We start from the raw sequence: 24,242 nt of genomic DNA on the forward strand, positions 1-24,242 counted from the left end.
TGAGGAACATCCTGAAATTTATGTCTCATACTTTTTCCCATTTTTGCAATTTATGGATTGTTGCTTAGATGACAAAATGACAGACACGAGTTGAAAAGAATATCAAGTTTATTGATTTTATTTTTAAACGGGTGCCCAAGTTGAAATGTTCTCACATCAGTTTTTTTTCTTCATATTTTTTTTCATAAAATAATCCAGTCACCCAAAATATCAAGCTACAAAACAAGGTCCAAGCCATCAAAGTCTGCTATTTACCCGTGAAAATGAAAGAAAATATTAGAACGCTATTAAAAATATAGCGAGGGTTGGGAGAAAGTGTTAAAAGGTTGTGCCGGTGGTGCGTTCACAGACCCAGAGTGTCCGGAAAACAAATGTTAAATCTCAGAAAGCTACAAATAGTCCAAACAAACAGGAGCACAGCAAACAAATGTAAGACCACTGATCTATTCAGTATATATCCTTTCAATTCATTAAAATAAACACCAGATGCATCAAAAGGCCATAAATCCTAAAATTTAACTTAAATGTAAATAAATTAACCATGATCAGTTGTATTGATGCGAGTGGTAACTGTAAAGCAACACAAATTAAAAATGAATTACATTTATTTAAAAAATATGTTTTCAAAATGATTGCCAACTTCATATCTAATCCACGATTTGGTGGTAACGCAAAATAAACAGAGCCACAACCTGCCGACTTAATTCCTGTTTTCACAAGGCACCGGGAACCAAATTTGGTTCGCTGTCCATGGATTAAAATCCACCCAGCATCACATCACAGCTCAAATAATTGTGGAATTGTTATTTATTTATTGTTTTATCAGAATAGCTCTGCATTCGCATCATAACAGAAGAAGAAGAAAAAAAAATAATGTCGCTGCTTTGTTAAAATGAATGGAAATGTAAATGATTTTTTTTCCCCCCCTCAGATTTGGGAGTTCAATTGCAATAAAATGCACTTTGAATAATTATTACTTTGAACAGACTATACACCCTGGTTGGTGAGTCAGCATCAAAACAAAACAATTCAAGAAAACCGTTTCATAAAAGTACTTAAGTTCTTCGGCTACAGAGCCGCAACAACCAAGCCCTCGCTCCTGTACGTCTCCATATAGGTATCTGGTCCTTGCTAAAACGACAAAGTGCTCAACAATTGTTACTTGCATACAGTCGCAGTTGCCATTTTACCCTTGCACATAACGAAGAAAATCACAATAAGAACACAATCCACCATTTACATTAGCGCTGCTACCGAAATAAACGCTGACTCAGGTGGGCAGCAATGCTAACATTTTAGCGCGGAGGAGACTAAGACCTAAGAACTTGCAATGAGGCGATGATTGCGAAAATGAAGCGCTTGATAATTAATCAGGATGTTAGAATTAGTTGACAAAATACAGCAAAGGCCCCTATTTAGCTTGCCTAGCATCATCTTATTTAAGTTAGCTTATCACGACTGAAGATTAATCGAGAGTTAGCCCGCGTGCCACCTTTACCGCCGGTATAATCATTCATTTTTACTACATGCTAATGCTAACACCTAGCGCCGCCATCCCACACTGTAGTGTTCCGAGTAGCTGCCCCAAAGCCTGTAACATTGTTTTTCCTGTTCATTTTGACATAAATAAAAGCTATGCAATGTGTTAATGGAAGGATCCAGAAAAAGCACCTAAATTTGGAAAGAATAATGTATTTATGTGTGGGTAGCAGATGTTTTAAGAGAATGTTTACTGATATATTAAGACAAAAAACTTGTGTTCTTCACATTACTGACGCTGCTAGGATGAACTAAAGTGCCCTACAGTCTTTGGTTTGCCAACCAGTAAAAAGATATTAGAATAATAACATATTAGGAAGTAGTACAAGATTGTGTGATGATAAATTTATAATCTGCGTGGTCATCACAGTGCCATGATATACACCATTAACTTCCTAATTAAGTTATCTTCATCAAACCCTGAGCAAATAGGATCAAATTAAGACGATCGAAATGAAACAATACAGTTCGTAAACTGTCACAATTAAGATTTGTGATTTAAAGTCGGTGATTAAAATAATTCATACAAATATCCATGATATTTGTAACGGCTGTAATAAATAAACGGCTGAGGGCCTTTCGGATTAGCTTGACAAAAGGCTGGCTGTACAATGCAGGGTACAAATAAAGTACATATTTTTTGCTCTCAAGTGTCATGTTTTTATTTGTTTAATCTGTTTGTTTGTGAATTAACTGTAAAATTTGATTCTGTATTTAATATAAAGTGATGAAAACAAGAGACCGGAACTACAGTCAGTATTAAAAATGTGCATAGCCTCCACATGTAATACGCACCTAGCGCTGCTAATCCAAACAAAGAACTGGATGTGTAAAAATGAAGAAACGGATGAGTTTAAAAAAACAAACCAAAAAAAAAAAAACGAAAAAAAAAAACTTCAAACTGCAGTATGCCATTTTGAACAACGGAGGGGGGGTACTTTTGCAACTTCATCTACATTTGAATATTAGCACCACTTCATGCCCGACTATACCTACTGCTATGTTTTTCCACATGCTCTAAATACTGACAAAAAGTACAAAGCAAAATAATGTTGAGGGATATTGAAAACCAAAACAAAATCTAAATTGCGGCTAGTAAGGCTAGGGCTACTTGACGGCCATCTTCTTCACAATTCTGTCACCAGCGTTCAAAGAATTATTAATGAGAGTTATTTTCAATGTTTCACGTGGAACGCAACGTGATAAGAGGAGCGGAATTACATTGAAAAATAAATAGCTAAATTATTCCAAACTGGGCAAGACTTAAATCAATTTAACTCGACATCAGCTTTGTAAACATACAGCGTGGGCGTCTTTTTGCATAGATTCTAGTTTTCTGGGGGGGAAAAGGTGAAATACAAAGCGTGTGAATGCATTCTGAGACAGTTCGTTGTCTATAAAGCTTTACAGTGTACGATAGAACCCAAGCGTCTCGGAAGTGTAACAAACGTGCAGCATTCTTCTGAAAATAATAATTGGATTCCACACTGATATGGTTAGCAGTAGCTACTAGCCTCTTTGACGCGGATATCCCGCATCAGAGCCATTACAAAATGTGCCTCTTACGCGGAACCCAGCGAGCAGCATGTTGCTGTTTTCACGCTGATGGTTCCTCAAAGGCGAAATACTGCCGAGCCGACTTCATCCACCCTAATTCGAGAAGAGCGACATGGGGGATGGGAAAATGCCGACTTTTATAGGCTGGGTAAAAGGGGCAATTGATTAAGAGAATAATAGATTCCTCTTGTGTCAAGTAGTTTAAAGGTTAAGATATATTTGTGATGATGTAAATCTCTAAAAACCTGAACGTGTATAAAGCCCTCGAAGCCCCGGTGGCAGCTAACGCTAACCAGCTAATGCTAGCTCATCTTATTGCTCATCTCTGAGGCACCGACATACCGCAGAGTGAAAACTTCATATTTTTATATATATATATATATATATATATATATATATATATATATATTTCCAGTGGATTATTTGCGTTAAACTCAACTACCCTTCATGTACAATCTATGGACGCCAGAAGCACTTAGCATACAGAGCTAATACGGTACAGATGGTCGTGCTACATCGTGTCCAGTTAATACTGCCTACCTATCACTATTCAGAGAACCTCTCTTCTGTGCGATTAAAATCTGTGTGTGTATCATTTGTCTTTTCCATTTACAGTCGGGCAATAAAAATAAAAAAAATAATAAAAAATAAATAAATCTGAAAAATTATGGATTTTTAATCCTTTAATTTAAGGCTCAGATCACAAATATAATAATAATCATGGCCCCAGGGTTGAGTTTGACAGTAACAAGTATTAGATACGTTAGCTTAGCGTTAGTTAACTTGTTAGCCACCACAATCAGTCCGGAACACAGTCCACCAGCAGTATATTCACATGGACAATTATGCATTGTTTAGAGGACCAAAATGGAAATCAACAGCAATATTTCCATTCTATTCTTCTTTTAACCTTTGTGTAATAACACACAAACTGCGTGTATATGTCTTGGCTGACTGATTGTGCCGGCTAATAAGCTAATGCAGCTTCTTCCATCCATTGCTTTTCTATACCGCGTATCCTGTTCAGGATCGCAGTGAGCTGGAGCCTATCCCACTGGCTGACTTCTTGTAAAAGGAAGACTACACCCTGGATTGGTCATCAGTCAATCACAGGGCAACTAGAGACAGACAACATTCAAAATCAGTGACTTCTGATGTAGCTTTACCATTTTCTTTTTACCTTTAAAACATTCCTGACTCCGCTGCTACTGTACATACAACATGCATGTCTTACTGCCACTTGGACTGCATAACTTAGTCTTTTAAGTTTATTGTTCATAGTATGTCATTTATTTTCTATTCTATTTTTTATTCTTGAATAACATAAACTTGGAGCTGCACCCTAATTTTGTGGTATTTGAACGAAGCTGTACAATGACTATAAAGGCTTGCGATTCTATTCTTGGCTAGACATTCAATGCTTTCGATTCTATTTTCGGCTTGACTGTAAAGGCTTTCTATTCTATTCTATTCTAATGCTTGTTACCAAAATTCTGGGTCACCTAAACACGACCACTACAATATTAAACTCAAACTCAGTCCTGTGGTATGTTATTTAAATTTTTATTTTTGACCCAAGCCCACAGTTGAATCATGAAAAGTCTCTTTTTTATGTTTGATTAAAATAAAAAAAATTAAGTTACTTTTTCATTTTGGGATAGCCAATTGAAAATGGAACAAACGACTGATACACGTATTGATAAAGTGAGTGGGCGGGGACAAGAGAAAGAGCCGCCACTCTTAAAAACAAAACAACCCAAATAAATACCTGCCGTAGCGGCCGCTCGCTCGCACCCTAACGGACCTTCACACCAAATGGAGAACGATTGTGTCCTTCACGCATTTGCTCGACCTCCTTTTCGGTGGTGTGAACGGTCAGTGAGATCCACACCCAGACCGGGCTCGAAACACCAAACATCAGTAGTTGTTTCTTAGGTGAGGTCCGCTGTTAGCAGATTCCAAACTGGAAGGGTGAAATTGTGCGGGGGGAGGGGGGGAGGGAAACGCCGGCAGTCCTCCTTGACTACAGTACAATGGTGGGTGGTGGAATATGAGAAGTACAGTAGTTATGTTAGTGTGTGACTACAGTGACCATAAATCACTGGTCCTTAACCGGCGGCGAGGGTGGCCGCCGACTGCGCTGGTACAGGCGGTAACCCTTTCGGCACAGCAGGACGAACCAGTAGACCTGCGGCGCCAGGATGCACGAGTTGCCCAGGTTGGCGGCGAGCGACAGGTTGAAGGGCACTGCGTAGAGTGGGATGCTGTAGTGGCGGCCGTAAGCCCAGTACATGTAGGGGAAGAGGGCGATGCGGCATGCGAAGAAGGTGAGCAGCACCATGCCGCCATTGTACTTGTGCAGCCAACCTTCCTGGAGGCCCAGCTGGGGGAGGAAATAGGATACTCATATTTTTTTTTTTTTTTTTTTTTACATTTCAAAATAGTACAGTTATTCCCACTCATATTCACGATTCGCAAATGTACCTATTCACTTTTTTCCCCTGTGGAACCCATTCTAAGCTGCCCTAATATGTCACAAGATCCTCACAAAGCACTGTCTAATTATGAAAGTAGAACACTAACAAGGAAGTATTTTGAATTGATACATCTTAACTGAGAGAACACCTTTATATGTTGGACAGGAGCTAGGTTTAGCCTTAGCTAGGTTGTTAGTGTAAATTACAGATAGTCTTGGCCACACGCACTCGCACATTTTTTATTAATCAAAACACCTGCACGCCATTTATTTTTAAGGATGAGTTTGAAATGAAGTCTTTTGAAAGCAAAGTTTATGGTATAGTTCCGGTTTAAACAATTACAAAAGTAAATTAGACATGGGATTTTCACTATTCGCGGCAGGAATCTGTCACTATTACTGCACAAACAAAATGCTAACATGCATTTTTTTTCCCATTTCCAGCCACATATCTTCAAATTTTACAATAACGCAGCAATGATGAATCCATTCGATCAATGAGCAACCAGCAGCGATTTACATAATTCAAATGGAATCGGCTTGGAACAAGAACTAGTACTTCGTACTCCAATTTCTGGAAAACGGAACCACAGGGAGGTGTGTGGTTTGTGATGGTCACTTTTTCACTTTAACGTACTAGATACCGAAGGAAACTGCAAATGATGCCGCATTGAACGCATCGGTTATCGACAAACACCAACAAAGGAAGAGGAAACGCTTAACCATGGTAAGTAGACAAATGTTAGCCAAGAGGGGAGTGAGGGCCGTGAGAAAAAGGTTATGGGTATTTATGACTGTGTAGAACATGATGCCATTTTAGCTGTCTGAAAGCGCAGAAAAGTAAATGGACAGTAGATGTCAGCAAAGACCACAAAGCTGGTTTGCCTTGGTGGCCATTAAATTGTCATACAGCACTGTCAGCATAGATTTAAGACTACACAGTTGAGGAAATACTGCATATAACAACATGGTTCCTCTAATTCATGATATAATATGTAACCTTGCTAGAGCTGGGTCCCAGAAAGTACCAACAATTTGTTTGATGAAAGTAACATTCTCTAACCCCAATTCAAACCACGAACCCGACCCCTAACCATAGCCCTAAATGAACATTTAATCACACTACTAACCCCAATCCCTAACGATGATCTTTTGATGCAAATCATTCCAAATGTACCCTCCACATCCTCCAAACATTTGTCACTGAGAAGATAAAGCAGACCAAATATGGTGTCCCTGGGCGTGCACACGCCACCTCACCTGAATGAGTATCTTCCCCAGGGAGACGAAGGGCGTGCTGAGCTCAGTTAGAAACAAGCAGCCGATGAAGAAATCGCCTTGGTCCTTCCGGAAGAACTGAGGAATGGAAAGAAAAGTAGAGGTGGGGTGGGGGCAGGAGAGAGAGCACATGCAGATTAGGGAAAACAAATATAAGATTGGTGGAAAATAAACACAGCTGGCATTCAAGGACGAGCTTTGGAAGGGAAGGTACAAGTTGGACATTGACTACATATCTATTAAAACATTTGATTCTGGATACAACTGTACCCAGAACAAAGTATATAACACAACATCGCTGCAAATAAATCTCTCCATAAGGATTGCAGAACTGTGTTCGATTGAACCGTTCTAACAAAACGTCCCAGCGAATAAATCTTGCCTCCATTAGGACTGTTTAGTTTCCAACGACAGTAGTACTTCCTCGGGTTTATAACCTTTCTTACACCATTAGAACACAATCCAAGACTTCATACTGGTAATTATTGCGAGAAGCCAATCTTGCTTTTATGTAGGCAGGCCGCTTATAAGTAATTAGCTGTAGTAAATGTCTGTCGTAGACAAACGGCTTCATGTAAAACCCAACATTTTTTCATCATGTTTGCGGCAAATAACTGTCCAATTTCACTTTATTGGTCTGAAAAATTATTTATTTACAACAAATAATGTATCTTTGTTCATTCATCTATGCCAGCGATGTACAGTGATATGCAAAACAATTAAATGCTCTTCCACTAGATGACAATTAAACTGTGTACAGCGTTCCCCCAATATATTGCAGCTCATAGTTAGTAACATTGTTATATTGCGGGTTTTACAATATACAGGAAAGTCCAAATTCAGAGTTGCGCACCATTAGTGTCCCAAACTAAACTCCAGTAATAATTGTTGTTCCCACAAAACAAAATAATATATGCCTGTGCGTATTGCTGTATGCGCCGTTGTGTCCTGCGTGTATTAAAGTAGAAACTGAGATTGATCAACTGAGTAGCCGTGAGATTTTTTCTTACGTGAAATCGTACCTTGGTCCGATTAATGTTGAGGAAAAACTGAATTAAAGACATAAAAAAGGCTCAAATATGAACCACTCCCGCCAATTCCAGTAGGATGTTAGTGATGTCCGAAACTTCAGTAATGATGAGGCTTTTAAAATATTGACCAGTGCAGTTAGAGACGCCATCCGACAACAGACGAGATGGATACGGCGATGCAAGACAAAAGCTCCATTTGGTAAGCTAGCTAGCTCGCCGATAATGAATAAAGGATGAGCTTACTCTGCCATCTGCCCGTGAAAAGACCGCCGGGAACTTAACACCGCAACTACCTGGCCGGACTACGTCATCCCATCTCATCCCTTCCACCCACCAGTCGTAAGCAGTCGGAAAGACCGGTAAAACGCATATGCCGTCCTTAATTATGAGCTAGTTTGCCTGCGGCCTTGGAGAAGAAAAGGATATTTCCGGATTGACGCTCGCCATCTGTCCGTTTGGTTTTCCACCACCCTTGTTAACCTGTGTGCCCTTAAGATGCGTGACATGCTTAATCCTCTTGCAAAGAGAGACTAAAACACACACCTATTTTTATAGCTGTTTCCTTTTAAGGGTACCCAGAGTATGATTGGTAAATCCCTCGGTCGCATGATTTAAAGTAAAGGTAATCCAAAATAAGACATTTCTGAGCAAGGTATACTTGACTACTTTTTAAGGTTGTTGACACTTTAACATCATCTTATTCACAAAGGTTTGCATAGCCCCTTTTCGACTACCTATGAGAGAGGGAATTTTGTCCCTGAATTGGGGGAGAAGACTTCACAATTTTCCGCCTTCAGAGGTAGTATTACAGCCATAAAAAGTTACGGGAATACCGCAATGCCAACACCGTGCTGTCAAGTTTAACACCCTGTTGTGTCTAAAGCAATCGTCGCTGTCCGACAAGTACTTCACACAGCACAAGAGACGTTGTCTAATACCTTAAACAGCTGTGGAGAACTTCTGGATAAAAATGTCAAGGGGGTTAATTGTCAATTAGCAGGCTGACTCAAAAACTGCCCAACCAAAAACTAGCATTGGCCAAAAACTAACCTGATCAATGATGAACAGAACAGTTTTTTGCCTTTCACTGTACTTTTCAAATGATGCTGTTCCAAGTTTTACCAGTTTTAATCGCTGAAACAGGTAGGCAGGTGATGAGAGAGAGTAGGACTGCAGCTGCAACTAAATTATGTAGCGTAATGTGATCTGGTATTGTTTCCCAGTCAAACAAAAAGCTGTGTTTCCATCAGCCTGATGCTTCCCACCGCGAAAGGAGTCAATGCTCATTCGATTGTCCAAATCAAGTGTTGTTTTCCTGAGCTGTGATTATTTCGCAGTAACCGTATTCAGACCTTTGAATGGCATCACTTTTCCTCTCAACTTCCTGTCCATTCTAACTGCATCTATTGTTTCTCTTTCAATTGTAGGGCAGCGTTTTTGTGATTTGAAAGAATGTCATCAATCATTATGAGTCGACAGTTATTGCTCATTTCCTGTTTTCGGACTTGTTTGAAGTGTACCGTCCATTTCTGCTGGTGGACCATTCGCGCAACAACGTGTTCTCCAAAGAAGCCAGTGTGTTGATGCAGCTTTTATCACGATAAATCGGACCGCTTCCTCACCAGCGTGACGGGCAGCAGGACGGTGAGCAGCGCGATGTGATGCAACACCAGCAGGAACTCCCGCCGGACAAAGGAGCGCACCGTCCCGAAGGAATGGTGCTTGTACTCCTCATGACCTTTGACGCGGAAGCGGTGGTAGTGGCTGAGGTACATGGCCAGGAGGTCGTACGTCATGTAGGGCACGCCGTACCAGATGACAAAGTGGGTGGCCAGCCAGTGCCTGAAGGGAAGGAGAGGGGGAGAAAATTAAAAAAGTTTGAGCTAAAATGTCACTCGTTAAGAGACCTCCTTGTACACATTCATGGATTCCAAATGTTTTGTGTTATTCACTGAGACATCCACATCACATCCATTTTCTAAATCTTCACTTCTCCTCATTAGAGTCATTGGTGAGCTGGAGCCTATCCCAGCTGACTTCTGGAGAGATGCAGGATAACCCAGGAGTGGTTGCCAGCCAATCGCAGGACATTGTTCACTGAGCAGTTAATGAAAATGTTGGAAATAAAAGGCCATCTCTCACAATAATAATAAAACAAAAAAAATATGACGTATATGGGGTACTCAAGTTTGGGATGGTTTTTGGTACCAATATTTACTGTAATCAGTCTGACTTGCGTACAAATTTGAATTACGCTGCCACCCTAAGAACGGAACTGCGTAGTGAACAGAGGACCCCCTGTAGTTCTTTGCTCTAAAGTTGTGTGGAAATCTATAGCCTGGAGTGTTATGTTGAAATCTATTGTCACTAATCTTGTCACTAAAAGACTGATAAATCATCACTGTTTGGCTACATCTTCAGTTACGGCTCACAGGCAGAATTTCTGTGCAAACTCTGCAAAAAGAGGCTTGGGAAACACCCATTTGCGCTCAGGCCAGTAGATTGACAATCAATCGAGAAATCTCTGTAAGGATGTGTTTTCATATTACACTGGGAAACAATTTGGGGAAAAAAATTCTGTTGAGTTAAGATTTTTATGTTGATTAAAACAAACATTTACATGCTGATTCCAAAATTGCAGTCAGTTTTTTTTCCAGCATGTCAAGTTTTTTTTCTCCACAGCTTACCCTCCAGATAAGCAAAATTCCAATGATTAGCTGTAGTAAGAGTTGCCAGCTGATTACGATTGGACTTGTCTATAGCTACGAGACAACTTGTTTGTGCAGTCACAGCGGTGAGAGGTATGTGCAGCTCCCAATAGGTCAGTACTCTCAATACCTACAAACAGAAAGCTAGCATAGTAGGAATTAAGGGGATTTGTGCTGGCTTTTCTCTTAACCTTGTAACCATGGGCATACCGTAGTAAGTTTTATTTTGTTTTATGCTGGATTTTTTTTAGTTTTCAAAGCTTGTAACTATTACATCTTGGTGTTTTATTTACATATATTTCCTTTGTTCCACCTTGTTCTCACTTAGTTCAAAAACTTGACGTGATAGAGAAAAACTGAGATCAGTTTTGGATTCCGCACCCAAAAATGAGTTAAAAACAGCTGTCAGACCTAACTCAACAAAAATTGCGTTTCCAGTGTTATCAAAGCACGCCAGTGGTCATTTGAAGAGTTGTATTCACTTGCAAACGTGTGCTTCTTGGCCGGTAAGTTCACATTTCATCGGGGGTTTGAGTGTGGTCTGTTGTGTCCTTGTCGCGGCTTTAAAGGCAACCTTATGTAAGCACGGCATAATAAACAGCTCGGTTGACCTAATGAGCGCTGATTATGGCGACAGTTAATTACGTGGACAGAGTGGAGTAAAGCTTCAGGGACCGAGCCGGGATACTGCCCTCTGACCTCCGCCAGGGTTCTTTAGCTCTTAAGGTCATTGGGTAGAGATTAAGAGCGCAGTCAGGCACAACAAACAACATGGCTTGGAAAAGACTGCCGCCATATGACTAACTGTTTTATTAGACTCCGTGCCTTCCGAATTATCAAGTGGAATCTCTCTTAGAATGAGAATGTTTTGAACTCCTGGTACCATGTCAGAATCACGTTACACGGAATAAAGCTGCTGTGTTAGCATGGATGTCACGCAATTTTCCACAGTTAACATCAAGAAACTGAATACATGCAAACTTCCTGTGAGAGGAGGAAGTTCAATTTCCCAAAGTTGTTCAGGGTACTAAAATAGGTCACAGATTCTGCACCAGTTTTTGGCACTTTTCCAATGGGGTACAATGTATAAACGTTGGAGCTTGACACTGAAATTCCGAGAGAATACTCGTCACTTCTGCGTGATACGACTGTAACAGGATTCACACAAGACATATTGCATGTTTTCTCAGTTAACGCTAATTAACGCTATTTGCCAAGCCTCATGTTTTCTGAGGTACGCCAATTAATACTATTTACAAAGCTAGCGCAGCTATCACTGTCCCATCTACACACGCCCCATCAGGTTTTACACTTCTAAATTTAGCATTGCCTTAGGAATTTCTTCAAGCTAAACGCATCTTTTTGCCTTTTTTACAATCTTCCTTTTGGTCTATTTATGATTCCAGTCCCTGTTTAGTTTGTTTCTCGAGGTCACTCTGATGTGGAGTAAAGTGTTACGCCGAAGGCCGGAGGCAGCGACAGATTGTGATAGGGTATTAAGAGTATTCGTGGGTCTGACTGCAGAGCATGTGTCTGATAAACCCCCCCTCCCCCGGGCCTTGTGCACGTCACAGAACAGCAGAACTGAGCAGCGTTGTGAAGGAATTAAGCCCACAGGGGAGGGAAGAGGAGGGGAGAGGAGGACCCTGTGGCGATTAGAAGCCTGAAACTGGGACTGCCCGGGTCTGGCGGTTGACTCAGTAGGATTACGAGGCTAGCATTAGCTTACATTCACATGTTCCAAAAAAAAAAAAAAAACGGGGAGGCCAGTGCGAAGCCAGTGCTGACTTGCTTCCAGGCTAGAACAGCGACGGCTAGTTAGGCAAATAAACGAGCTGACACTGATACAGCAGAACAATTTTGAGCACACAAGGACTAAACATTAAGGAATAAAAATTAAAAATTAGGTTAAACAACAATTAAGACTATATAAATGTATTGGTTATACAAGATTTAAGAACATTTTGAGGTTAGCCCTCTCGAGCTCAAAGCGCAATATTTGCAACTTCCCGACAATCTCAAATGCTGCAATGCTAGCACATTCCAGTACAGGTACGAACGAGTACAGTACAGAAAGAACGGCATCAATTCTATCAATGCTATGCACGAGTTACACTACAAGACATGATGACAGGGGTGGTTGACTCAACAACTAACCTGTCATCGATGACGTTGCCCCTGCACGATGACACCACGACGACTCCTGCTGTAGTTGCCATGACAGCATGGATGGAGGACACCAATCTGAAAAAGAGACACAAACAAAAAAACTCTGCAATGATACAAACACTTCTGAAAGTCAATTTTCAACATTCCTTACATGATCATTACTATTATGGTTTACAGAAGTCAAAGATTCCAATTCAGACTGATCAGCAAAAAAAAAACCTTAAAATGATCTAAAATTCATGCCAGGGCAGATTTTAGTGGTGTCATTGATTAAAAAACACTAAGGCGCCCCAACTGTATGTCCAACCAGACAAACTTTAAATCACACTCTCTTTAAAATGACAAAAGTTGAGTTAGCCCACTCTAGTTCTCAGTGTCTCAATTAAGACACAGGATTCATTCCAACAATTCCAAATCCCAGACTTTTATTGTCATCCTTAAGGCACAATTAGTCAAATGAGCCACTCTACTGTTAAATAACTGGCACACTTAAAACTCGTAGTGGCACGTTAACACTAAAGCAGCTCATAAGGTTCTGCGTTCACGAGTTATTGCGCGTGTTGAAAAGACTACGGCGAGTGGTGAAACAATGGGTGCGTTTGTTGTGCGACGGCGAGGTGAACCTGCCACCAACTCGCACTAATCTGTATTGGACCGCGGCCACGAAACCTCGTGATGGCCTACGACAAAACCTCCAGCCTGATCTGGGGGGAAACTAACCTGTCCAAATACTAACTCTAATACGGAGTTGTATACATTTAACCCCAAACCCTTATTGCCATTTCCAGGGTTGTCACAAGACCCAGATTTGTATTTTTTATTTTTATTTTTTTAACACAGCCGGTTCATTGTGTGTCCGCCAGTAACCCCCACCTCCTCTCATTGGTGCTACAGACAGGCCGCCGCCATGACCAGAAAGAGGGAGAGTGGAGGGGAACAGGAAAAGGGGAAGGAATTCTTAACTGCCTCGTCGGGCAGTTTCGCTCGTTCTCGCGGTAGATACGCACGGGCCGCTTGTTCTTTCACGTGCCGTCACCCTCACAACGTCTGACAGCGGCGGGAGAGCCTACGGGAGTTACACATTTTCATAAAGAAAATAGCACCGTATTCCATGAAAAGAAAGAAACAAGATAAGAGAATGTAAATAAATAAACTGTTAGGTATACTGTAGTAATCGCGCTGCCTAGTGAGTGACGTCCGGAGCTGGAGTCATTTGGGTTAGCCGGTTATTTCAGTGTAAGCGTCTGCTCCACGTGAGCGTTTTCATTTTGCATTTTTGTGTTTGACTGTTAATACAAGTAATGAAAGTAAAAGTACTTTGAAAACGCAAACTTGAAGGACCAAATCGAGATCTTGTGTCGACACCTTGGTCGAGGAAGCCAACTGGTAAGAAACCTTTTTTGTTTTTAGTTTAGTTAGCAGCAGAGTACATGCCAACAAAAAATATTGTAAATCAAAGCAACTGTCACGACATAAGAACAGGTAAGAAACCCTGACCTCAACCCTATCAAACACCTTTGGGACCAACTGCAACTTTGGTCTGACAAATACTGATACACTGACAGAAATGAGTGACTCCTCACCACCTTCCACGATTAAACACCCAAAAAACAAACAATCGGGTTGATGGTGTTAACATGCTAACTTGCTGACGAGGATAGCGTGACTCCTTTATAGGAGGGCTGCAGTTGTTCAATTATCGAGTGTTGTGCCAAGCAACCCATCAATTAATCGAGTAATCAGATATGTCAGTTGTGGCTGTAGCAGCTCATGTATGAATGTGCTTATTACGCGTTTCTTTTGTTACAATTTGTTTATTAAAGCAATTGAAAGTGCACCGGCGGCTGTGTCTAGCCTTATTACAATATGTTCCAACTAGCGATGGTAGACTTGAGTTCAATTAGCCAACATCGATAGCTTGTGTTTTGGCAATCGAAGTGGTACGTTAAGTTAGTTTTATTTTGGAGTAGACACATTGCACTTTGTTATTTTACTTAGTGCGAAATTATCCCAAACTTTGGACATTGTCTTGTCTTTCACACAATGTTTTTTTCCCTGGCTCGCCACCATCAAACTAACTTATTTCTACTGCCATCACCGCAAATTATTTCGAGACGGAGACCTGTGTGAGTCTGTAACATTAGTTCATGTTAAAAAATGAACACTGCGAAGCTTCGAGACAGATTTTGCTTCAACTTTTTTTTTTTTTTTTTACTTTTTCATAGAATTATTCGAGTTATTCCATGAGTTGTTTCAGCTGTAGACTGCACAATCACAGATGTAAATGCCAGTGGCATACTCTATTTTTATTATATATGCACAATCACAGATGTAAATGCCAGCGGCATACTCTATTTTTATTACATACACCAAGGATGTCATGTTTTGCCATTTGACAGCAGAATTACACAAGAAACACTCAAGCGTGTTCGGTCTGTGAAGTCGTCAAGACTTTGGGGCTATCAGTTGAAGGCATAGTAAAGCACATGATTTTGAGCCCAGAGCAAGGTTGTGAGGGTTAACGACGTCTATCAAGACTTTTATCAGTCCAACTCGTCCGCAAGTTGAAGTAGAGCACGTGACATGTTCAGCGCGGGGTCTCTTCTTTTTTTTTTTTTTTTTTTTTCTCGTCTGAGAAAACAAGCAGCGTGACATGGCCCGCGGCGCGGACGCTCGGCAAGAGAGTGTTTTCCCGTCAGATGAGCATTAGTGGAAATAGGGAGGCATTATTCAGGGAGGAGGAGGGCATAGCTAACTCAGCAGCAGTCAGCCCAGTCCTGGCTCGGAAGAGGATTAAAGCAGGGTGACAGTGAACCAATGAGCACTGAAGTGCACTAGTGTGCAACAAGAGAGCCTGTCATTCGACGATTATTCTTTAAAGTACTGACCATGACAAACTCGGGTTTAATTGCATATATCCAGCATCACATAAAACCAGCTAAAATCCATTTCATATTCACTTTGATGACTACTACTTTAACCCTCCTGTTAATGTTCCTACATTTAATCAAAAAGGAATACAACAACACAGTGTTAATTGTATTTTGATATAATCGTTAGAAAGTCCATTGAGCCCCATACAAAATGGAATCTTTAAAATTGAAATCATGCAAAATGTTATCATCAAAAAGTATAACAACAAAATGGAAGTAGTATTTTAATTTTACTTTTAAAAGGAGGAAAAGGCCAACAGAATAAATCTGTTATTTTTTTAATTATAGATTTTCCCAATGTATCAATAAGACCCTTAACATACAGGAAAGGTTAAAGCAGGGGGCACTTTTTATGAAGTCTAATGAGGGCTTTGCAGTACTACATATTATATATAGTAACATGTCAGGAAATAGAGAAAAATGTAATGGCAGATGTTTGCAAATGTTTTATTTTAATGAACAACCTGCTGTTATGGAGGACTACAAAAACCTAAGAATATTTACTGTCGTGAGGGTGAAATCAGAGGATTTGGACAATTTCAAGGAAAACAATGGCTCTAAACAATGAATCGGTTATCAAAATACTTGAAAACTGATTAGCTGTCAACTAATCAATTAACTGTTGTCAAGACCCTATTGAAGGACAAGCAGTGTGAGAATTTTTTTTTTTTTTTTTTTTTAACCAATTATGAGCATGTGCAGGATAGATTGGACCTTTGTGTCGGAATTATATGCTGGGACACATTGACGTGCACCGAGGGGCCCCATACGACCCACGGGCCACAGTTTGCTTAATAGAACCCCCCCCCCCCCCCAACTCCCTTTGAAGTCTGAAACGTTGGATGCATGCAAAGACACCGTCACAGAAATAACTTTTTAATGACTACTTACAGTTACGCGTGGACAGACTTAAAAGCCAACGTTAATAAACGGCGCCGAGTTTAACTCGAAACAATGGAGGAGCAACGAGCTAGCTAAGAACGCTCGTTGGACAGCAACCCCCCCCCCCCTTCCCCCCCCGAAAACAACACTCGTACCCCAACAATGAATGAAACGAGGGGGGAAAAAATCCCATTTAGCGACATAATAAACGCCCGTTGTTGCTTTTTCTTACCTTTCGCTAACGAGCACCACGTCAGCATCACTCCAATGCTTGAACACTCGGGGCAGGATCTTCCTGAAGGCGAAGAACAAGCCGGGGAAAACTACGGCACCACAAGCTAACACTTGCAACATAATGACCCCTTTTTTTATTTTTTAGGGACAGCGGGGGTGGGGGGTGGGTGTCGCCGTTAAAAAAAAATAATAAAATAAATAAATAAAACCAATAACCCGACTCGTCTTAGCCCTCCTGCTTCTTCGACGCTTCACACCACACGCCGCTGGCGCATTCTGTCTTGTGGCCCGGGCCGATGGTGCCGGTGCCGGTGCCGGTGGTGAGCTTTGGCCGGGATCAGTCGGCCACCATCCGGGACGAGTTTCTGCTACTCGGTTATCAGCGGCCAGCAGCAGCACCGCTACTGTGAAGCTAACGGACGGAAGTACCTCACGCGTCCTCCCGAAGACTGTCAAAATAAGAGTAAAGCTTCAGAATAAAATGTAACCATTTCCGGGTTGAGAGCGATTGCAAACTGTTTTGGGGTTCATTTGTTTTTTTTTTTGGGGGGGGGGGTCAATTTCAACCACAAATAAAAAAGTGGTTATACTTAGCATCGTATCTGTGGTTTGAAAGGTGGATTAATTTAAACGTGCATCCTTACAAACGGCCACTAGATAGCGCCCAAAGTACACAAAGCACATACGCAACCTTGACGGTTGAGAAATCTTCACCATTCAAGATAATAATCACATAATCATAATCCCATATAATCATTACTATGGGAATACTGGAAATCTTCTAACCTACTGCTGAAACTCAAACCCTTAACCCTAATCCTCTAACCCAGTGATACTGAAACCTTTCACACCAAGTACCACCTAAAAAAATAAAATTAAAAAACAGCTCTCAAAGTACTACCATCATGCCCAGAATTAAAATAAAAAACGAAACACACACTTTGAGAATCACTGCTCTCATCCAGTTGATTCCCAACCATCATAGAGCTCATCAGGGGTCCCACTGGAAATTATACAATTTCACTTCATTCGTCCGAAAATAGTTGCACATATACACTACACCTTTTCACCAGTTTATTTAATTGAAAGTCAAGTCCAATGAATAGCTTGAAATCGTACAAAGGTAAGTGGCGAACTCACAGGTTTCAAAATCAAAACAACCCCCCCCCCCCCCCCCCCAAAAAAAAACAGGTAAGGTTACACAAAACTGAAAACAAATGTATATTTGGAATTACACAAAAATGCACCGTCTCCGGACTTCAACCCCATTGAGCTCACCTCACATCAGTTTCATTTAATCAGAAAGACATTTACGATATCTTGATAGATTTATTCAGTGAAAAGTTCAGAATACATTTTGTTTCATTGATTGAGCTCCATGAGTTATTTTGTCACTTAAATTATTTGGTTTGTGCTTTCATTTCAGAGTACAGTGAGACAATCATGCATTTTAATTTAAAAAACTAAGAAACAGGACAAAGGATAAACAAAGATATCTTTTTATTAAATAATTATCACATAATTACAATTCTAATATACTATCAACACTGAAAGCAAACTACACATAATATTGTATCCCATAAATAGATAAAAAACTAAACAATAATATATTAAAAATACATACTCCCAGATGTAAGATAACAATTCTGATGCCTTGTTTAGAAATTAATCAAGGTTGGCACCAAGCAAGCAGTACAGTGCAAGTTTTCACTATTGCAGTGGGTATTATTGCCCGGCCCTAATTGCAACTTCCTCTTGAACATGGACTTTGATACCTGAATATCCATGGATTTTCCTTACTGCTGAAAATAACTGCGAGAATAACAGCTCAAAACTGAACTTTATTATCGTTGCAAAGTCTGATTGTTTTCGATAGAGCTCTTAAACTGGATCGATTAGTGTGTGCCGGTGTTCCTAATGAAGTGTCTACCGAGTGCACAGTCAGTTTCATTTCATGAGAAAGACATTAACGATGGCTTTATAGTTTCGCCCGTCCAAGAGGATGGGCAGTGAAATTGAACTTAGTCCTTTTCATATATCTTTGATCAGTTGATAAAAGGAAACAAGTTAAGCTCAAAGCGACCACGCTACTTAACGTAGTCATAGACGAAACGTAAATAGTGGCAGAGACTTTGGACAGATACAGGAAGAATTAATCTGAAATGCAATAACGTAGTCGGGGTGGGGAATAAAATATCGACATCACCATGTATTGCACAGTACGGTATTTGTAGCCTGAGATCAAAAGTCTCAAAACACTTCAGCTCTACAGATGCTATGTCTCCACAAATGAGGGCATTGCACAGTCGTCTGTGTGACAAAATATCAACATTGCAATAATTCGGATGGCTCACAGTACAGCATAAAACCCCCAAGATCAGAAATTGATATACACTTGACTCCTGAGATTTTCTATCTTTTTTTTTTTTTTTTTTCTTCCTGTGAGTTTTACTCTGGCTAGTTAGCGAAGTCAGCGAACACTTTGCATGAGGTCCCACCCGAGCCTGGCTCACGTAGTGACTGACAAGATAGTCGGGGCCCTCTGAGCCTGTCACCCCATGACTGATTGACAATGGTAAACAATGCAGATGGCTTTACAGGATCTTTAAAGGTGCCAACATAACATTACATTGGCGATTCTTAATCACCAGGATTAAAAGCAATTCCGGTTTTCTCGTTTGGGGTAAAAAAAAAAAAAAAAAAAAAATTGGGAATAGTTTGGAATGACAGATAAGATCAAATTGATTTGATTGACTTTTTTTTTTTTCACTAGATACCACCAATGCTACATGTAGATGACGGTTTCCGGCTATGTTGCGCTATCACACAGCACAAAGCCAGAAGCCATAAAATCCTAATATAGCACATGTGGTGGAAAATGTGTGTGTATGTGCCATCGCGGCTGATAAAAAGGGAGGCTCCCGGATGGTGGTGGTTTATAAAAAGAGCCTCAAAAACTGGTAACCACAGTCATCCTGGTGTTAACTCCAAGAGTCTCAGGTGAGTTAACTTTACTTTGGGGATGTTTTTTTTAAGATGGAATTTGCTAGAACTTAGGTTTTCTATTAGAATGGGCAAGGTTAGGATTTGATCATTTTGTAAAATTTGAAATGACAAGGCCGTATCTAATACCATTGAGGATCAGTAGACATAAAGGATATGTTCGAGGATTATAGTTGAGGTTTAGGGTTTTTACATCAGGTTGTTAAGTTTCAAGTATTACCTGGATGGTGATCATTTGAGTATTATCATTATGTGGTGAAGAGTAATTCCCAGGTTTTAAAAACATCGAGGTCAGGACCTATGGCATGCTTGTCTTTGCCCAGATTGATCATGTTTTTTGTTGTTTCCAGACACTCTTTTTGAGACGTTTCCTTTGTTTTCTTTCCTCAAGCCTAAACTCCAACAGGATGAAAGTGGATCTACTTCCCCTTACCTTATGCCTCCTCTGTACAGGTACGGTAATATGAAAACACGCTGTTAGGAATCTCAAGCAATTTGCTGAATCTTCGGATCCCAAATTTTTCCTGTAGTTGTACGATGCCACATTAAAAAAAGTTGCAATTTAACGTAACATCAAGGGCAAAATATGGCGTTATATATCACGCTGTAAATATTAAGATTGTTTGTCAAGAAGGACAGCCCTATACAAAGAGTGCAATAATAGTCAAAGATTAAGCCGATTATCCTTTGGTCGGTTATGCTCGTTCCATAGTATGTGCCCTCCAGGGGGCGTAAAGGAGTGATGCCTCACTCGCATCCCACCTTCTGTGATTCTACGACTGGTCTACGATGGAAATTTGGCAAAACTGTGCTTAACGCTTGCGTGACACTTGTGTATTTTCCTCAAGTTAGAAGGTTGCTGCACATCCAAACTATATGGATCTTGCAATGAAAAAATACGAATGGGTGACAGACGGTCATTGTAGGAGTGGCGTGCCTCGGGAGTCATACTCAAGTACTCCACACTTGCTATTTATGCCAGCCTTCAAGACAGGAGTGCGTCTCACTTTCATCCACTGTGTGTGGCATGCGCTGCGAATGACAGAAATCACACATTTCTCTCTCACCACTGCTCTTACTTTAATCAACAAGCAGCCTCTTGCTGTGAGACACAAACACACTTCCATTGACAGATCGCAATGCTGCAGACATGCTGGGAGTCTCCTTTTGAACCTAATCTAGGCTGGCATCTGGGCTTGCCAGTACGCTTAACTTAAACTTCCCAGCTGCGAGCTACCGAACCTGGCCCAAAACACTTAAGCGGTGCGTGTGTTCAATCTTCTTTTTGTATTAACAGTCATGCTGTGCAGAGGGCAGTCCACGACTATTCCAACCTCGACTACACCTGCTCCAGGCTCAACGACACCTAAGCCAGGATCAACTACACCCCATCGACCATCCACCACTCCTGTTCCAGGCCCATCAACCAGTATGGGGGCACCCACCATAATAGTAACTGACTCTCCCTCCCCAACGACTCCACCCACCCCACCGAGGGAGACCACCTCCGTCACTGGTCAGGGGGGAGGTGGGTCTGAAGGGTTTTCAGATGGCGCCATCGCGGGCATCACCATTGGTTCTATTGCCGGCGTGGCCGCTGTTGGTGAGTCTAGTTTGAACTGCACCTCTTTCTTTGCTTCCACAGGCACACATGAGCGATTAACATTTGTGACGTTGGAAGTATTGCCAAAGTTAATCCTGAGTGTCCCCAGCCAAAGTTAAGTTTAGTGTGTACCTTCGGATCGGCTCGGAGATCTCAGTCGGTATACGGAAATCAGGACCAAAAGACTAGCTAATTGACTTCAGGAACATTTATCACTCGGTATTTATGACAAAAGTACACTGGAGGTACATAATGAACTTGACTTGGGCAGGGGACACTCAGGAGCCATCTTGTACCTTGACAATGAACTTTAGTTTTAAGTAGGCTTTACACGATCAGGATTTTTGGGGTCGATCAGCGAGTTTAAAAAAAACGATAACCGATCAACGATCCGATCACAAGCTGGAGGAATGTGTCTATTTAAATGACCTGTTCATTCACTGTATATACTTGTGTACTTAATTGCTCCAAAGAATGATATTTACAATAAATAATGTATCTTTGTTCCTCTATTTATGCCAGTGAGGCATAGTGATCGACAGAACAAATGAATGGTCTTCTATTGGATGGCAGGAAGTAAATACAGTTATTAATATATCCACTTTTTGTGACATTTTTGTTTGTTGGTGTGCCTTGAGATTTCTGGCTCCTTGGCTCCATAAAGGTTGGAAATCACTGCTCTAGTCAGATCGTGTATTCTAATCAGTCAGGTCAAACCAACATTACAACATGACAGAAATAATGGGTGCTAACTTGCTATCATGAAATTACTTTATTTTTAATGACATGACTTCACCCACACCGAAACGTTCGAGCATGATTCGACAGAACGGCGGCATTTTTACGTCCAACCGTTCGTGGTACCGCTAGCTAGCTAGGCTACATATCGTTTTTATTGTCTGCTTGCGAGCCGTATCGTATTAAAAGTACGGGAACATAGCAAGCCTTAACGAACGTCCTCTCCTGTCCTGAGCACCGGTGACCACCAACACAGGTTTTTCCCCATTTTGTCCTTATAATACAGTCGGCGCGATCCACTCTTGTTGTCGTCGCCACAGTAACGAGTGTATCCGGTCGCATTTGAGTTGACAAGATAAAGCCCAACGATCGTAAAAAACGGTATGCGGAAAACAAGATTTTATTGCAGTCGTCTGACATCCCTCTAGTGGTATGCAAAATAATCACTGAATTAAATGTTCAAACTGACTTACAATAATATTAATAAACCTTCTAGGACTTCAAATTACTTCAGCCTTTTGCGCTACTCATGATGGTCGTACTTATAGGGCCAAGTATTTACATGAGGTGGTACGTGGTGTAAAAGGTTTGAGAACCATCAATTTAGAGCATGTTTCTGAATCCAGGCATCTTAAAAGCTACCTCATAATTCTGGTAATAACAGTGTCACAATGTCATAATAAATGTTGTCCTTTCAGGTGGTGGTATCTTTGGAGTACTGAAGTACACTGGGAGAGTGTGAAAAGCAAGACTGCATCTATGATTATTTACATTTGGAAAACTACTGCTACTAATAAAAGAACACTTTTAATTATTATTTTTTATTTTTGGAGTGAAATAAAAAGGGCTAATTGTATGTGAATGTGTTTTTTTTTTTTAAATAAATAATCCTTACAAACGAATTTGCCGTACATTATTTGGCATGACATTTTGTCTGCTATAGTTATGATTTATTTACCCAGCAGGCTAAAGTCCAGGTGTTCATAACAACTTCCCTTTCAACACAAAGGGCTGCATCATTTCATGAATACAGTATATGGGCGCACATCGAAACCATATTAAACACTTACTCCACACTCACTAGATACATTTGCATTTTCTCAATTAACCACTAAACTGCTAACTAGCTCGTCACTAACTAGCTCACTAGCCTATGTGACCTTGGGCGTTCATAACCAAAGTGGCATTACTATTATCATCATTATTATTTATGGCTGTTTGTCAGTTTTAAAAAAAAGAAGAATTAAAAAAAGGAACTTAAAATAAGTTCGTTGTAAGCTAAATTCTGCATTCTTGTCAAATAAACTAATGAAAAAAATTGTAGCTAGGAATAAGACATTTATGTGTTCCCTATGCGACAAGCAACCTTCCGAGAGACCAATATGCAAAATTACCGAAGGCGTGAGCCATCTGTGTCCAGGTCCAGAAGGACTTTACACCACATCAAGAAGCTCTTCTGGATTTTATGGTAGCGAAAACCATTAGCCCGTGTGTCAATACAGGTTGCAGTTAAGTTGCTACGTGATAAAAACAAACGGTGTGAGTACCGCCAAAGCCCATACGGTGTGGGTTCATGTTGGGATAGAAGTATAAAAATCAGTTCAGCACAATCTTATGGTGTCTTTCACTCAGTCAGGTATTAAAAAAGGAGGGCTGCAAAATACGATTGGTCAGCTCGTTAATGGCTTCCTCAGGTCAAGGTGAAGTGGGGCATGCACAACAGCGCTCTCTCAATACACAAAAAATTATTTATATATATATATTTTATTATATATATATATATTATATATATATATAATTCCATTACAACAAGCTGGCAATTTTTTGACTTGAGTTCGTTGTCACATTTCTGTGGGGCCAATTATGTATTACTTGTGCACTCACTGTAGTTGTCTCGCCATGCTGCACTATTTGCATATACTGGCCACTCATGCCAGAGTAGCATCTGCTCCATTTGCACACTGATTGAGGAGTATCTGTAACATTTGCACAACCGACATTGTCCCAGATGATCGCACTACTCGTCACTTTAAACCGCATACACTCCTTGAAGTCTCAGCGCCCTTTGCACAATGGTCATTGCACCGGACT

General features: G+C 40.7%; 2 protein-coding genes across 2 annotated transcripts; one reads left to right on the forward strand and one right to left on the reverse strand.

Annotated features, from left to right (window-relative positions):
• Positions 1 to 90: 90 nt before the first annotated feature.
• tlcd3a (TLC domain containing 3A) lies at positions 91 to 17,194 on the reverse strand. The gene is made up of 5 exons (XM_061702739.1): positions 16,806 to 17,194; positions 12,747 to 12,833; positions 9,504 to 9,723; positions 6,833 to 6,928; positions 91 to 5,479 (listed from the first exon to the last, which is right to left on the reverse strand). Exons 1-5 carry the CDS (start codon positions 16,925 to 16,927, stop codon positions 5,195 to 5,197), a joined length of 810 nt encoding a protein of 269 aa, XP_061558723.1. The 5' UTR covers positions 16,928 to 17,194; the 3' UTR covers positions 91 to 5,194.
• Positions 13,757 to 22,901, forward strand: LOC133416093 (ponticulin-like protein H). Its single transcript, XM_061702740.1, has 4 exons — positions 13,757 to 14,144; positions 20,202 to 20,263; positions 21,108 to 21,413; positions 22,850 to 22,901. The coding sequence occupies exons 2-4, from the start codon at positions 20,218 to 20,220 to the stop codon at positions 22,891 to 22,893; spliced, it is 396 nt and encodes a 131-aa protein (XP_061558724.1). The 5' UTR covers positions 13,757 to 14,144; positions 20,202 to 20,217; the 3' UTR covers positions 22,894 to 22,901.
• Positions 22,902 to 24,242: the final 1,341 nt, after the last annotated feature.

The sequence above is a fragment of the Phycodurus eques genome, chromosome 17 (genome assembly GCF_024500275.1).
Source record: "Phycodurus eques isolate BA_2022a chromosome 17, UOR_Pequ_1.1, whole genome shotgun sequence".
NCBI lineage: Eukaryota > Metazoa > Chordata > Actinopteri > Syngnathiformes > Syngnathidae > Phycodurus > Phycodurus eques.

Bases quoted from the DNA above. Each gene is read 5' to 3' on its own strand.
- tlcd3a (XM_061702739.1), bottom strand. From the start codon at position 16,927: ATGTTGCAAGTGTTAGCTTGTGGTGCCGTAGTTTTCCCCGGCTTGTTC. The intron at 9,724-12,746 runs GTTAGTTGTTGA...CCTTCCCTTCAG, and splicing joins GGCAACGTCATCGATGACAG to GCACTGGCTGGCCACCCACT. The intron at 5,480-6,832 runs GTGAGGTGGCGT...TTCCTCCCCCAG, and splicing joins TGGGGAAGATACTCATTCAG to CTGGGCCTCCAGGAAGGTTG.
- LOC133416093 (XM_061702740.1), top strand. From the start codon at position 20,218: ATGAAAGTGGATCTACTTCCCCTTACCTTATGCCTCCTCTGTACAG. The intron at 20,264-21,107 runs GTACGGTAATAT...TTGTATTAACAG, and splicing joins CTTATGCCTCCTCTGTACAG to TCATGCTGTGCAGAGGGCAG. The intron at 21,414-22,849 runs GTGAGTCTAGTT...TTGTCCTTTCAG, and splicing joins TGCCGGCGTGGCCGCTGTTG to GTGGTGGTATCTTTGGAGTA.